At 37.7% G+C, this 12,525-nt stretch overlaps 1 protein-coding gene and 1 long non-coding RNA gene across 2 annotated transcripts; one reads left to right on the top strand and one right to left on the bottom strand.

The window, feature by feature from the left end:
• Positions 1-343: 343 nt before the first annotated feature.
• On the top strand, positions 344-5,242 carry LOC143922329 (kelch-like protein 24). The gene is made up of 8 exons (XM_077445553.1): positions 344-373; positions 450-647; positions 784-948; positions 1,274-1,450; positions 1,796-1,959; positions 2,025-2,247; positions 2,775-2,964; positions 4,422-5,242. The coding sequence occupies exons 1-8, from the start codon at positions 344-346 to the stop codon at positions 4,565-4,567; spliced, it is 1,293 nt and encodes a 430-aa protein (XP_077301679.1). The 3' UTR covers positions 4,568-5,242.
• On the bottom strand, positions 5,243-6,124 carry LOC143922484 (uncharacterized). Its single transcript, XR_013261578.1, has 4 exons — positions 5,966-6,124; positions 5,766-5,870; positions 5,580-5,635; positions 5,243-5,500 (listed from the first exon to the last, which is right to left on the bottom strand). It is a non-coding gene; the product is annotated as an uncharacterized LOC143922484 (long non-coding RNA).
• Positions 6,125-12,525: the final 6,401 nt, after the last annotated feature.

The following is a 12,525-nucleotide window of genomic DNA, read 5'->3' on the forward strand; positions in this document are numbered from 1 at the left end:
TTTGAGTAATGAATTAATTTTTATTCCCGAATTATTAAATATGTATTTGTGTATATATTTGCAAATGTGTGTACGTGTATGTATATTTTTGTGTATATGTAATTATTATTGGCCAGGAAGGCCCATGGGGTTTACCTGCTAGGCCTTCCTGGTATAAATATATAAATAAATAAATAAATTTCGTTAATCGTTGATAAATGATTTTGTTTTTCGGTAAGTGGATGCACACTTCACGAAATTAACTGTTGCATATTGGACATCGACGAGATTCGCCTGAACCAAGCTATGGATCTATCGAATATTATGGGGATGTTGACCTTTAGAAAGTTTAGAGCAAAAAGCGATGGATTTTATTATTGATAATTTTGGGATTGTGAGTAGTGTCGATTGTAAAAAATAGTATTATTTCTTAATTAACAATAAATAATTTATATTTACACATATTTCAGTTGTACAAAACGCCAGAGTTCTGTCGTTTACCGGATTCTCTCGTATTGAAAATTTTGAGATCAGATCGATTAAATGTGTCTTCCGAAGAAGAAGTCTTCCATGCTGTGAGACTTTGGATCACTTTTGACAAAAAGAATCGTAAAGAAAAATTATTAGATATGCTAAGATCAGTGAGGCTAAAATTGTTGTCCATGGAGGTAAATAATTTTGTGTTTCCCTATCACTGACGTATTTTTCTATCACTCGATAATAATGTTATATAAATTTATAATATTATTATTACATGATTTTTATTATTATATAACATTATAGAATATTAATTTTTATTTTCAGTTTTTCCTCCTTGAAGTTGTGGAATTATGCGATCCATTCGAAGGATGTATGATCAACCTCAATCAAGCTGTTTATGAAATGATGATACCCAATCATCTCAGCAAACCCAAATATCGCATGGGGAGAGCAAAACTGGCAGTCATTGGTGACTCTGAATTCACAGACGTGAGTATGGTGTATAAATGCTATACCCTATTTGACTTACCATCAGCAATTGGAAAACTCTAGACTTCATCTTCTAAACTCTAGAAGATTCATACTACATATATATATATATATATATATATATATATATATATATATATATATATATATATATATATATATATATATATATATATATATATATATATATATATATATATATATATAAATATATATAAATTTTGGGTAACATTTTGCTGATGAATAAGAATCGTATATTTTCCTTCTGACTGCCAAGTTAACTGAAATGAGTATAAATTTAAATTGAATATGTACATGTTTTTAGGCGTCCAGTACTATCGATATCTACGATGGAGTCAGAAATACGTGGACCCAATCAAAAAAACTAAATATCGACCGTGCGAGGTTCGGTTCAGTCGTTGTTAACGATTGGATATTAATCATCGGTGGATGCAGACCGATAAGAATATTTGAAGCGATAATCGGGGTACCTCTTAGCGAAGTATGATTCAATTTATTTTTAAACGTGTTGTAAATTGGACCCTAATAACTAATGTGCAAATTAGTAATTACCAAATTACTGATGTGATGTAGTTCACCAATATTTTGATCTACATGTAACAAATTTTTAGATAGGTATAATTAATTACGTTACATCTAGTTGACTAGCTATAAGTTAGAGTTTGATATCCTATAACAAAATCCAAGTGGCGGACTACTATTCACATGTAGATCAAATCAATTATTTATTTTATAAACTAATATTGTAGAAATATATAACTACATAATATAGATAGAAATACATATTTATAGTATAATCGAAATAATTTATCTTTATCGTTTGTAGGTAATATATATAGATTTAAAGGATGGCCAGATTCACGAATTGAAATCATTAAATGGACCACGATTCAACTTTCAAGTGGCAACAATTTCAGACAATTCATCTACTGACGTGTACGTCATCGGGGGTTTTAGTGATTATAAAACTGCATTGACGACAGTGGAGAGGTAAAATCTAAAACTTTAACTGTTATAAAATAGTAATCCCTATCTAAAATCAAATCTCTGAACAGGTGGAACAGCGAGAAGCAGATCTGGAAAAAAAATATCGCTCATATGCTCACGATAAGTATTCATCCCGGTGTATCCGTCATCAACGATAATATATATCTGACAGGTGGCTTAAGAACTATCAACTTAAAGATTTATTGCACCGACCTAGTACAAATGTACTCACCAAAAAACAATAAATGGATATATTGCACGCCCATGATCCAGAAAAGAGCAAATCACTCGGTAAATGGAAACTAGAATTTAAGCTTGTTTCGCTGTCAGTTTATGGTTTTTGGCGATTTCGAATTCCATAAGTCGTACTTAGTTGATAGATATTAAATTAAATTGAAGACTCCCAATCAGCTGCTTGGTTTGAAAGTCCTATAGACTAGTAAAATTTGAATCATTCATGGAAATGTTAATATAAGGCATAAGTGGTATTTCGTTGATAAATATTAAATTAAATTGAAGACCTCCAATCAGCCAGTTGGGTAGAAAGACATTTCAGACATATAGTCCCTATAATATCAGATGATAGTGACCATATAAATTACTTGAATCATTCATGGAGTTGTGAATATAAGGCCAGATTCTGATTATATTCTCATCAAATGTCTTAAACTGACAGTAAACACAGTCAGCATATACATACATACATATATATATATATATATATATATATATATATATATATATATATATATATATATATATATATATATATATATATATATATATATTCATCAATACTTATAATTTATCGTTTTTAGAGCGTGACAATCAATGGGAAGTTATACGTCGGCGGTGGCTTTTGCAGCATCATCGGTAATCGAATACGTCATCTCCTAAGTATGGAATCATTCGATCCTGTAGCCAACGTGTGGACTAAGTTTTCTGATTTGCCGAGTGCGAGATCAGGAGCCGCACTTATTTTCTCTCAAAACAAACTGTTTCTCATAGGTGAGATTTTGTATATTACTTACAGCAAATTTTTTCATAAAGGTTTTTAGAGTAGTCATAAATGATCCTTTTATCATGTGTTTCTTCTATACCATAAAATATCTAGATATTTCTGGATACTTTTTTTTATAAATAATACTCGACTCATCATTCCTTTTGTGGGCAATAAATGAATAAATGAACATTCAAATTCCAGTATCGCACTGAGCTCCAAAAACACTTCTAATCAACTTGAATTAATCTTTTCTAAACAATACTTCAATAATATTATAATAATTCAAAAACATCCAATAAAAAATACAAATGCAAAAATTGCAAATAAAAATATAAAATATAAAACATGGTTACAAACATTTTTCCACACATCTTTAAATATGCAATTTTTTCAACCACAAGTTCTTTTACACTGTTCATTGTCATCTCTATGTTTCTCCAAGCCACACATCCCTTAATTACTTCCCATATCTTTTCAATTGGATTGAGTTCCAGCTGAAATGGGGGTGACCTTAGAGTCTATAACATACTTTTTCTGTCGACATTTATGCTCCAATACTAATTTATAAAGCTCTGCGGGTCAAAATAAATATTTTTTTATGTCAACCACTGCTTTATAATATCTTTTTAGGAATCTAGGGTCAAAAATAAGATCCATTATCTATCACCCACAACAGAATTCGGTTCCAAATTTGGAATCAACTTTTCGGTTATCCATTTCTTATAATTGTCGAAGTTCATTTCATGGTGATAATCTCCGGTTCTTTGATGGCAGGCATTTGGAACAAAGCCTTGTTCTGTACCGGCGTGTACAATCAATAAATCCTGCTCCTTTGGATGCCGGATTTACATATAATGCCACTTTCCGAAGAATCTCTCCACGTCATTGACTTGTGTTGTGTGTTGAATGTATATACATATGTTTCATCGGTATACACGATTGGTCTACCTTCTGCTCTAAATCGAGCTATTGATCTTAAAAATGTGATTCTTTTATATACAATGCACATTTTCTCTTGTAACAATTTTCTGTCATCGGACATTTTTTTTCTGTCTGGACTGTGAAGAGTAGTGCGCTTGCCCGTAAACCCTATGGATTGTTTCATTTTTTCCAATATCCCAGAACGCATTTATTATTTATAATTTCGAGAAAATCTCGGGAACTTTGTAACCACCGTCACTGTCAAGCCACGCGTCTACCAAGAAGCAAAAAAGGCGTGGATTCGTATCGGCAGACTAACGATATCTGTACACCCGGGCACGCACACTGTCTCAATTTTCTTCTCTCGTTGAACGAACTCTACATGTGGCCATTTTCAACACTACAGATATGAATTCCAGAGAATGAAATTAAATCGACAACTCTTATTTTACGTTTTTATTCATAATTACTCAAAAGTGCTATACTTTCTACCTTATACTATCTCTTTCTTCAATTTTTAATTTAATCTTAATTGTTTTAGGGGGAACAGTTGCACAAAAATCTTTAGACGATGTCTGTGAGTATGATCCGAGATGTGAAGAATGGATAGCCCGTAAAAGTCTCAGCATTCCAAGGACCGGAGTGCAAGCATTAATATTGCCATACGACGTTATAGATTTTCAATAATATTTTTGTAACAAGTATACAATACAGTAAGAAACTTAGAATATGCTATCCATGTCTATAAGCTAATTGCCCTTCACATTTTAAATCTAAGTTCTGAGTGTATTAGTATTATAACATTAAAGCGTTTGGATAATTTTAATAAAATAAAGAATGTATGACCGAAAAATGTAGAAAGTAATAATGCGATTTTTGAACGTAAGCGGTGAGGACGGATGAGTATTATGAATGTATTACGTAATATTATGCTAAGCATATTTAACATAACAGAATACATATTTTGTTTCTAACATTCCAAAGTAAGGCCCATCCAAGATAAGACCCTCCCAAGAAATTTTTCTGTAGAATGATTGGTCCATCTTCTTTTAAATAAACATAGCTTAAGATTTTTGATCTACGGGACTACTGATGCCACCGTAAAATTTAACATACATTTATGATTCCATATTTACCATTAAGTTTTTAGTCATAATGTTTCATATTGATATGATTCAATGACATCTTCACTCTTATTATATTGATGTTGTTATTCTTATTTAATATTTGCTTGCTATTGTATTCAAGTGAGTGTTACATGCAATTAGCAATTTAAAAAATTAAGACTTTATAGGTAAGACCTATACAAGGTGATGTTATCTTGTAAAATCTTTAAACTATCGAAATAAAAATACTTTTCTTGAATTAATGAGTTTTATTTAAAATTTGATTATAACAAGATATGTATCTCTACTGCGGTGACTAGCTACATTTAGGATGTTCATAATAAAGCTGACCGGAAAAGTCTTTATTAGGCCGTATCGAAAGACACGAATTTTGGATTTTCATTGATGGAACTGGTGGAAAACGTGCGTCAAGAAAACGTAAAATCAAAATTTTCATCGTTTATCTCAACAAAAATTTTGATAAAGTCGGTAGATACATATTGTAGCTGTCGACCTGAAATCAATCCACATGATTGTAAATTACATTAATTATATGATTTATAATATTGTAAATAGATATGAAATGGGCTTACTGTTCGGTTGGTCTGGATGTAGCAACATTTGCAAGAGGCCAACAACAGACTCTAATCTGATCGTCCAATTGGCCAGACATCGGGAGGATCGCCAATCCACATAAAAGTAAAGTGTTATATGTATAAATATAAAGTGCTTCGTATATAGCCATATATAAATGTACATAATAAAGCGGATTGACTTACGATTCGGCCACTCACTAGAAGTGCGGCGAAATTTCCAGAGACCGAGTTGATAAGATCGTGTGGCGAAGTTTCAGCGTGCGAATTCGTCAATTCTGTCGTGTAAACCTAGAATACATATTTTCTGTCTAGATGTATTTACTATGATGGCAACCTGATGGTGTGTTTTACTCATCGCGTTTTCTTTTGGACTCTTTGCATACAAGTGTCGAAGGAATTTCCATGGCAAGAAAGAAGATGAAGACATCTTATGCAATTATTATTATTAAAATACTAATTCACTTTCACTCCACCACGAGCCTATAAACGTCAAACGTAAACTGTCACTTTGACATTTCTGCACAGATATACTAGTAATATCCACAAATCCGACCATTATTTTCTCACTATATTTTTATTTTGCCATTATAAATAGACAATCAAAATTGTTTGCATTGATTTGATAATTTTTAGTACGGATATTTGTTTAATTGAAATTGTGGTGGCTCTACGATATGGTCGAGGGTAATTGGATTATTAGTTACATTGCGATGGTCACAAAGACAATTTTTGCTATGAAACCGCGAATGTGGAATATTTGGCACTCGAGTTTTCGTTAGTATGATGGACTTTTCGGCTGCCAGATGTTCCGTAATAGAGATTTAAGTGACTTTTGGGGGAGCGCTTTGTGACCAATGATCACCCAACCATGGTGGAGTTTCGGTCACCATCCTGCGAGTTGGGACTAACTCGGCCATGTTGGTTCGTTGCTCCTTTACTTTCGATAAATGCCGAGTTTACAGACGAGGTGGACCTTCTCGGCTCACTTGCCGCTGGTAGTGGACCCGCTGGCCACTGTCATTGGCTGCTGTGTGAGAGTACTCGAGTATTGCCGTGCCGTGATTAAAACGGTGCGCAATTATTATACGTACCTATACAGTTTATTAACAACAAGACATTTACCGATATACTTATTACGTTTAAAATTATCATAAAACGAAAAATGACGCCTTTTGAACTAAGCATCTTTTTAAATTCAAATTATAAAAATAAAAATATTGTTATGGGGACTGGCTAGAGTTGTGTTGTATCTCATAACCAGCCACCATGTTGTTTTGAGACAGATTCGTCTCAAAAAAAAGTAAAAAGGAGATTGTGTAGTTCTTAACGACTCAATAATAACAAATAAATCATAGTCAAAAAAGTATATTTAATTCGACAAAAATAATGATCTACATAAAAATACATTAAATTAATAATTACTACCACTATTTATATTGCAATAAAACTTCTAGAATAAGTCAAATTAATACATTGTCTTCAGATGCTTTAATGATAAAAAAAAACATAAATTGAAATGCAACACGTTTATGCAACAATGAAACTTACAGAATGAATCGGTTTGAAAAAGTTTGTCTCCATGTAATTTTTACGATTCCATGATAATGCATGAAGATGTTCTTGACATTTAGTTTGAACAGTTCCATTTCCATTGATTGTTATTAAGAAGCATAAAAGTTTGAACAGTTCCAGTTCCATTGATTATTATTAAGAAGCATAATACTGACAGACTAGCTAGTGAACCTAAGGCTTATCGCCCAATCAGTTTGTTACCTATTTTTGGGAAGGTCCTAGAGAGGCTAATTTCGAGTCGGCTCAGTAGTTTCATTGACGATAACTCTGTTTTACCCGATGGTCAATTTGGATTTAGATCGGGCAAGTCTACTGTTGATGCAATTCGCTGTGTCTTGAGGGAGTCTTCGGACTCTCTATCCAAGTATGTAGTTGTTGTTTTGTTGGACGTTGCTGGAGCGTTTAATAATGTCTGATGGCCCATGTTATTGATCAAGTTGCGTCTGCTGGGACTACATCCGAATTAACTATGCTTACTGCAGAGTTACTTGTCGGATAGGAAATTGGTTTTCGAACTCGGTGGACAGGTTAGTTTCAGGGATCTCTCTATTGGATGTCCACAGGGCTCCGTTTGGGGACTCCTTTAGAACATTCTCGTCAATGACCTTTTTACAATCAATTTACCGGAGGGTTGCAGGTTGCTTGCGTACGCTGATAACATCGTGTTATTAACGCACGCAAAGTCCCGTGTTGAGCTGGAATTGAAAGCTACTGCGGAATTTCACCTTCTAGACAATTGGGCCATAATTAACAAACTTTCTTTCTCGCCTTCTAAGTCCAAGTGCTTATTAACAAAGGGTTCTCTTGTTAGAGCCCCTAATATCAACCTCAGAGACTGTAAGATCAAATTTGTCAATGAGTCCACTTATTTGGGTGTTTTTCTCGATGTCAGGCTTTCATTCAATGGTCATATTGGGAGAACATTAGATAAAGCTAAGGTTTCCTTTGGTCGTATTGGTGGTCTCTGTGGTCGCTCATGGGGTTTAGGTTTTCATGACAAACGCTTGGTGTTCGATGCTGTGTTTGTGAACTCTTTGACGTATGCATCTAGCATTTGGAGTAATCGTGTCGAATTAAAGACGGTCTGTCGTACATTAAATAGTGGTCAGCGTTTTCCTCTGATCGCTCTTACCCAGGCTTATCGCACTGCGTCTACAGACTCACTACAGATTCTTGCGAGTACATTGCCACTTGACTTGATCGTCCAAATAAGAGCTGCTCGGGAAAAACTTCGTTCTTAGGTTAGATGCTACCGTCTCGGGTGTCCTTTTACGTACTCCTTATCAATCACAATGCGATGACCCACAATTCTGGCGAAGTTTGAAGTCTGATATTTTAAATTGTGCTATTTTGGCTTGGCAACTTAGATGGGATTGTTCAGACTATGTCTGATGATCGGCTTTCGTGGCCTTACGACCCACGATTTGGCCGATATATTTTTTTGCTGGCCACCCTGAGACAGCGGTTGGCAAACATACTGACAGTTGTCAATAGCGGTTTGGCGCGTAAACACCCCGGTGTTTACGGGGCCCACCTCGCCACCGAAATCACCAGCTAGAGGCTGGTGAAGGTTGTGACGATACTTGGAGACCAGCTCCAGTATCCGTCCGGTGTGCACCAGAGGAAGCTTAGTCTGTCTTCGTCCAGAAGGCAGACAACTGAGCTACGCGTGGCTAACCTCAAAAGGCACGTGTGGTTACTTTGTTACTCCCCCCCCTGTCCCCCCTGCTTGATCTCTGTATATATATATACATATATATATATATATATATATATATATATATATATATATATATATATATATATATATATATATATATATATATATATATATATATATATATATATAAAATACAGTCACCATACAAACAGAATTACAACCTGTTTTCATTATTATACAATTTCCTCCCTTTTTCCACATCACGCATCCCACGCACATTACGAAGGAGAAAGGGACATAGCAGAGCAGCCGACATTAGCAGAGACCAGACCACCGACGAAGGAAGGCACCTTGAGGAAACCAGCCCCGCCCAAGCTTACCACTAGCTATCTCACAAAACCGACTTCGGGGGTGCTCTCGAGTTGAACATCCCTGGAGTCTGTACATTTTGGTCCTTCGAGCCGGATGTCTTCAGAGCTGGTCTTCCAACGTCGCCGAATCCAGGTTGGTCGTAATTAGCATTTTTCTGTTGTTGTTGCTATTTTTTTTGGTCGTCAACGTCCATTTTGTTTTTTCCCGCGTCCATTTTTTCCTTTGTTTGATTTCGTCGCATTTCAATAATGGCGTCTTTGAGTACGCTTAAAAATACGCGGAAAAGCATTCGCGCTCGGTTAACGAGAAACGCGAATCAATTGGGGGACGATCTGAGCATCTTCGAGCTCAGAATCAGGCTCGAAACAATCAGACCATTACTGTCTGAATTCGAAGCGATCCAAGCTCAGATAAACGAGCTGGACCAAGAAGAGGCGCAGGCCTCCGAATCCGTCGTGGACCTATTTGATAGGGAGCATATGGCCGCCTTCGTGCGATGTACCGAAGCAATCAATTTGCGTGAGCCGCAATTGAGCGCTTCACCGTTAGATGGCGCTAACCTCACAATGTCACCTGTACCGCAATCAAATTCGGCAATAAAATTGCCCCGTTTGGAGTTGCCCACCTTCGAAGGCAACGTCCAAAATTGGCCGCTTTTTTCACAACGCTTCTTGGCCGCTATGGCCGGCGAGTGTTCGCAAATCGCCCGGTTCCAATACTTACTAGGAAGCCTAAAAGGAGAGCCCCAACGTTTAGTTGACGGCTTGGAATTAGCTTCAAATTCATTTACGAGCGCGTGGTCCATTTTGGATCAACGCTATAACAACAAAAAAATTGTTGTTCAGTATCACCTTCAGGCATTGCTTGAAGCCGAGCCAGTCGTGAGCAACAATCACGTCAGTCTGCGTCGTCTCATAGATGATGCCAACATGCATGTACGTGCGCTCGTTAACTTGGGCGTCCGGGTCGAGACCTGGAACGAGATTCTGGTGATGTTTATCACCAGAAAACTCGACCGGAGTACACTTCAGCAATGGGAGTTTCAGACTCCCAAGTATGAAGACTGCACGTTTAGCAAAATAATGCATTTTCTAACGTGCCAGTGCCAATCGATGGCAAATGCCGACTTCGTCTTAAAAGGCGAGTCGAATCCTCGACCAAGAACCATTACGAATCCGAAGGCAGCAGTTCTGCATGTGAGGAGGGAACGCCCCTCCTGCATCAGTTGCAGCGGAAGTCATTATCTGCTAGCCTGTCCATCATTCCGCCAAATGAGCGGTGATGAGCGTAGGTCGAACGCCATAAAACGTCGACTATGTCTCAACTGCTTGAGGCCAGGGCACATAGTTCACGCGTGCCAAACAAAGCAGAGATGCTTCAAATGCGGTCATGCCCATCACACCATGTTGCATGACTCAACTCCATACCAAACTTCGCCTTCAAATAAGGCCAAACATTATCGGAGCCCCAAGAAATCAGAGAACGCCAAACCCGTAAAATCATCGTTGGTTTTACACTCGGTGAGACGCGTATCGCCTTCTCACGCCCGAACTGTCCTGTTATCCACCGTGGAAGTACAAGTTCGCGGCGGAGATGGGCGTTCACACAAGGTTCGAGCATTGTTAGATAACGGCTCCGAACTCAACCTCATCTTTGAAGACTTAAGAAGGCGACTCGCCTTAAAGTCGAAAAGGATGGACGTCAACCTGGTAGGAATAGGTTCAAATAGGACGTCCATTACTAGTGGCGCGGTAATTCGAATTCTACCGCGCATCCCCAATCAGGGCTCCAGTGTTGATCTCGATTGCGCAATCATGCCCGAGATCGCGAATCAACTTCCATCGCGCAACGTGTCCGAGATTCGGAGCCATTTGCCGCTTCATCTCCCCCTTGCCGATCCGTCATTCGATATTCCCGGTACAGTGGATATGGTGATAGGCAGCGACGCCTATCATGCGATGTTACGCAATGGCAAACGTACCATTTTAGTTCCCTCCAAGTCACGCAGTGACAGAGGAGGACGCATCGCGATGATGAATACAGCTTTCGGCTGGATATTGGGCGGCTCTCTAGAAGCGCCCACAGTTTCAAGCGATTCTCGGAATTGCCATCACACAACGGGTCGTGATCCGTTATCTTGTTTTGGCGCGAGACGTCCAGTCAAGACAGTTACGCGTCCCCTGGACGAATCGCGTATTTCCGCGGTACGAAGATTCCGCTTGCCGAAGCGCAATGTACCCGCGCCCTTTAACCCTCACATCTTTCGACCTTCCCAACCGAGCTCCCATAACTCCTGGCCAGTTCCTAGTTGGCGCACCACTAGTTGCGCAACAGCAGGAGGATCTGGTCGATCAGCTCGGAGCGAGGGTGCTACCACACCAGCACATGCAGCAGCGGCCCCTGGCAGACAGGGGCACAGGAGTAGGTCCTACTACTCCTCCATCAGCAACACCAAGCGAGCAGTCCGGCGAGTAGCTCGACTGCCAGTCGAGCACCACTCAGTGAATTTGTGCAACGGTGTGGCGAACGTTCAAAACGTCCCACATTAAAGTTGGCGTCTTTAATTTGTGTTGTGATTTAGTTAAATGTGTTTCCATTTAGTTTTTTTTGTCTCTTGTTTGTTGATTGGTGTTGGTAATGGAGCTATCAATGCATATGGGACATGTAACGGCTTAACAATATTGTTATCTAGCACTGGTGTTGGTTTTTTGTTGTTTTTTGTTTGTTTGTTTGTTTACCTTGTTGGTTGTTTCTTGCGGGCTTAGTCAGCTGTTAATTTACAGCGGGACGATTGACGGTGGACGAACCTTTGTTTTGATTATTGATTGTGTATTGTTTATGTCCTTTTTGTTGTGTTCTTTTGTTATCTCATTTGTCATGTTTCATTAGTCTCTTGATTGATTCATTTGTTTTGGAATCCGATCCTCTGGATTCCAACGGGGGGAGTATGTTCAGACTATGTCTGATGATCGGCTTTCGTGGCCTTACGACCCACGATTTGGCCGATATATTTTTGTGCTGGCCACCCTGACAGCCAACACAAACTGACAGTTGTCAATAGCGGTTTGGCGCGTAAACACCCCGGTGTTTACGGGGCCCACCTCGCCACCGAAATCACCAGCTAGAGGCTGGTGAGGGTTGTGACGATACATGGAGACCAGCTCCAGTATCCGTCCGGTGTCCGGTGTGTATATATATATATATATATATATATATATTATATATATATATATATATATATATATATATATATATATATATATATATATATATATATATATATATATATATATATATATATATATATATATATATATATATATATATATATATATATAT

Source organism: Arctopsyche grandis, chromosome 2, assembly GCF_051622035.1.
Source record: "Arctopsyche grandis isolate Sample6627 chromosome 2, ASM5162203v2, whole genome shotgun sequence".
In the NCBI taxonomy this organism is placed as follows: Eukaryota; Metazoa; Arthropoda; class Insecta; order Trichoptera; family Hydropsychidae; genus Arctopsyche; species Arctopsyche grandis.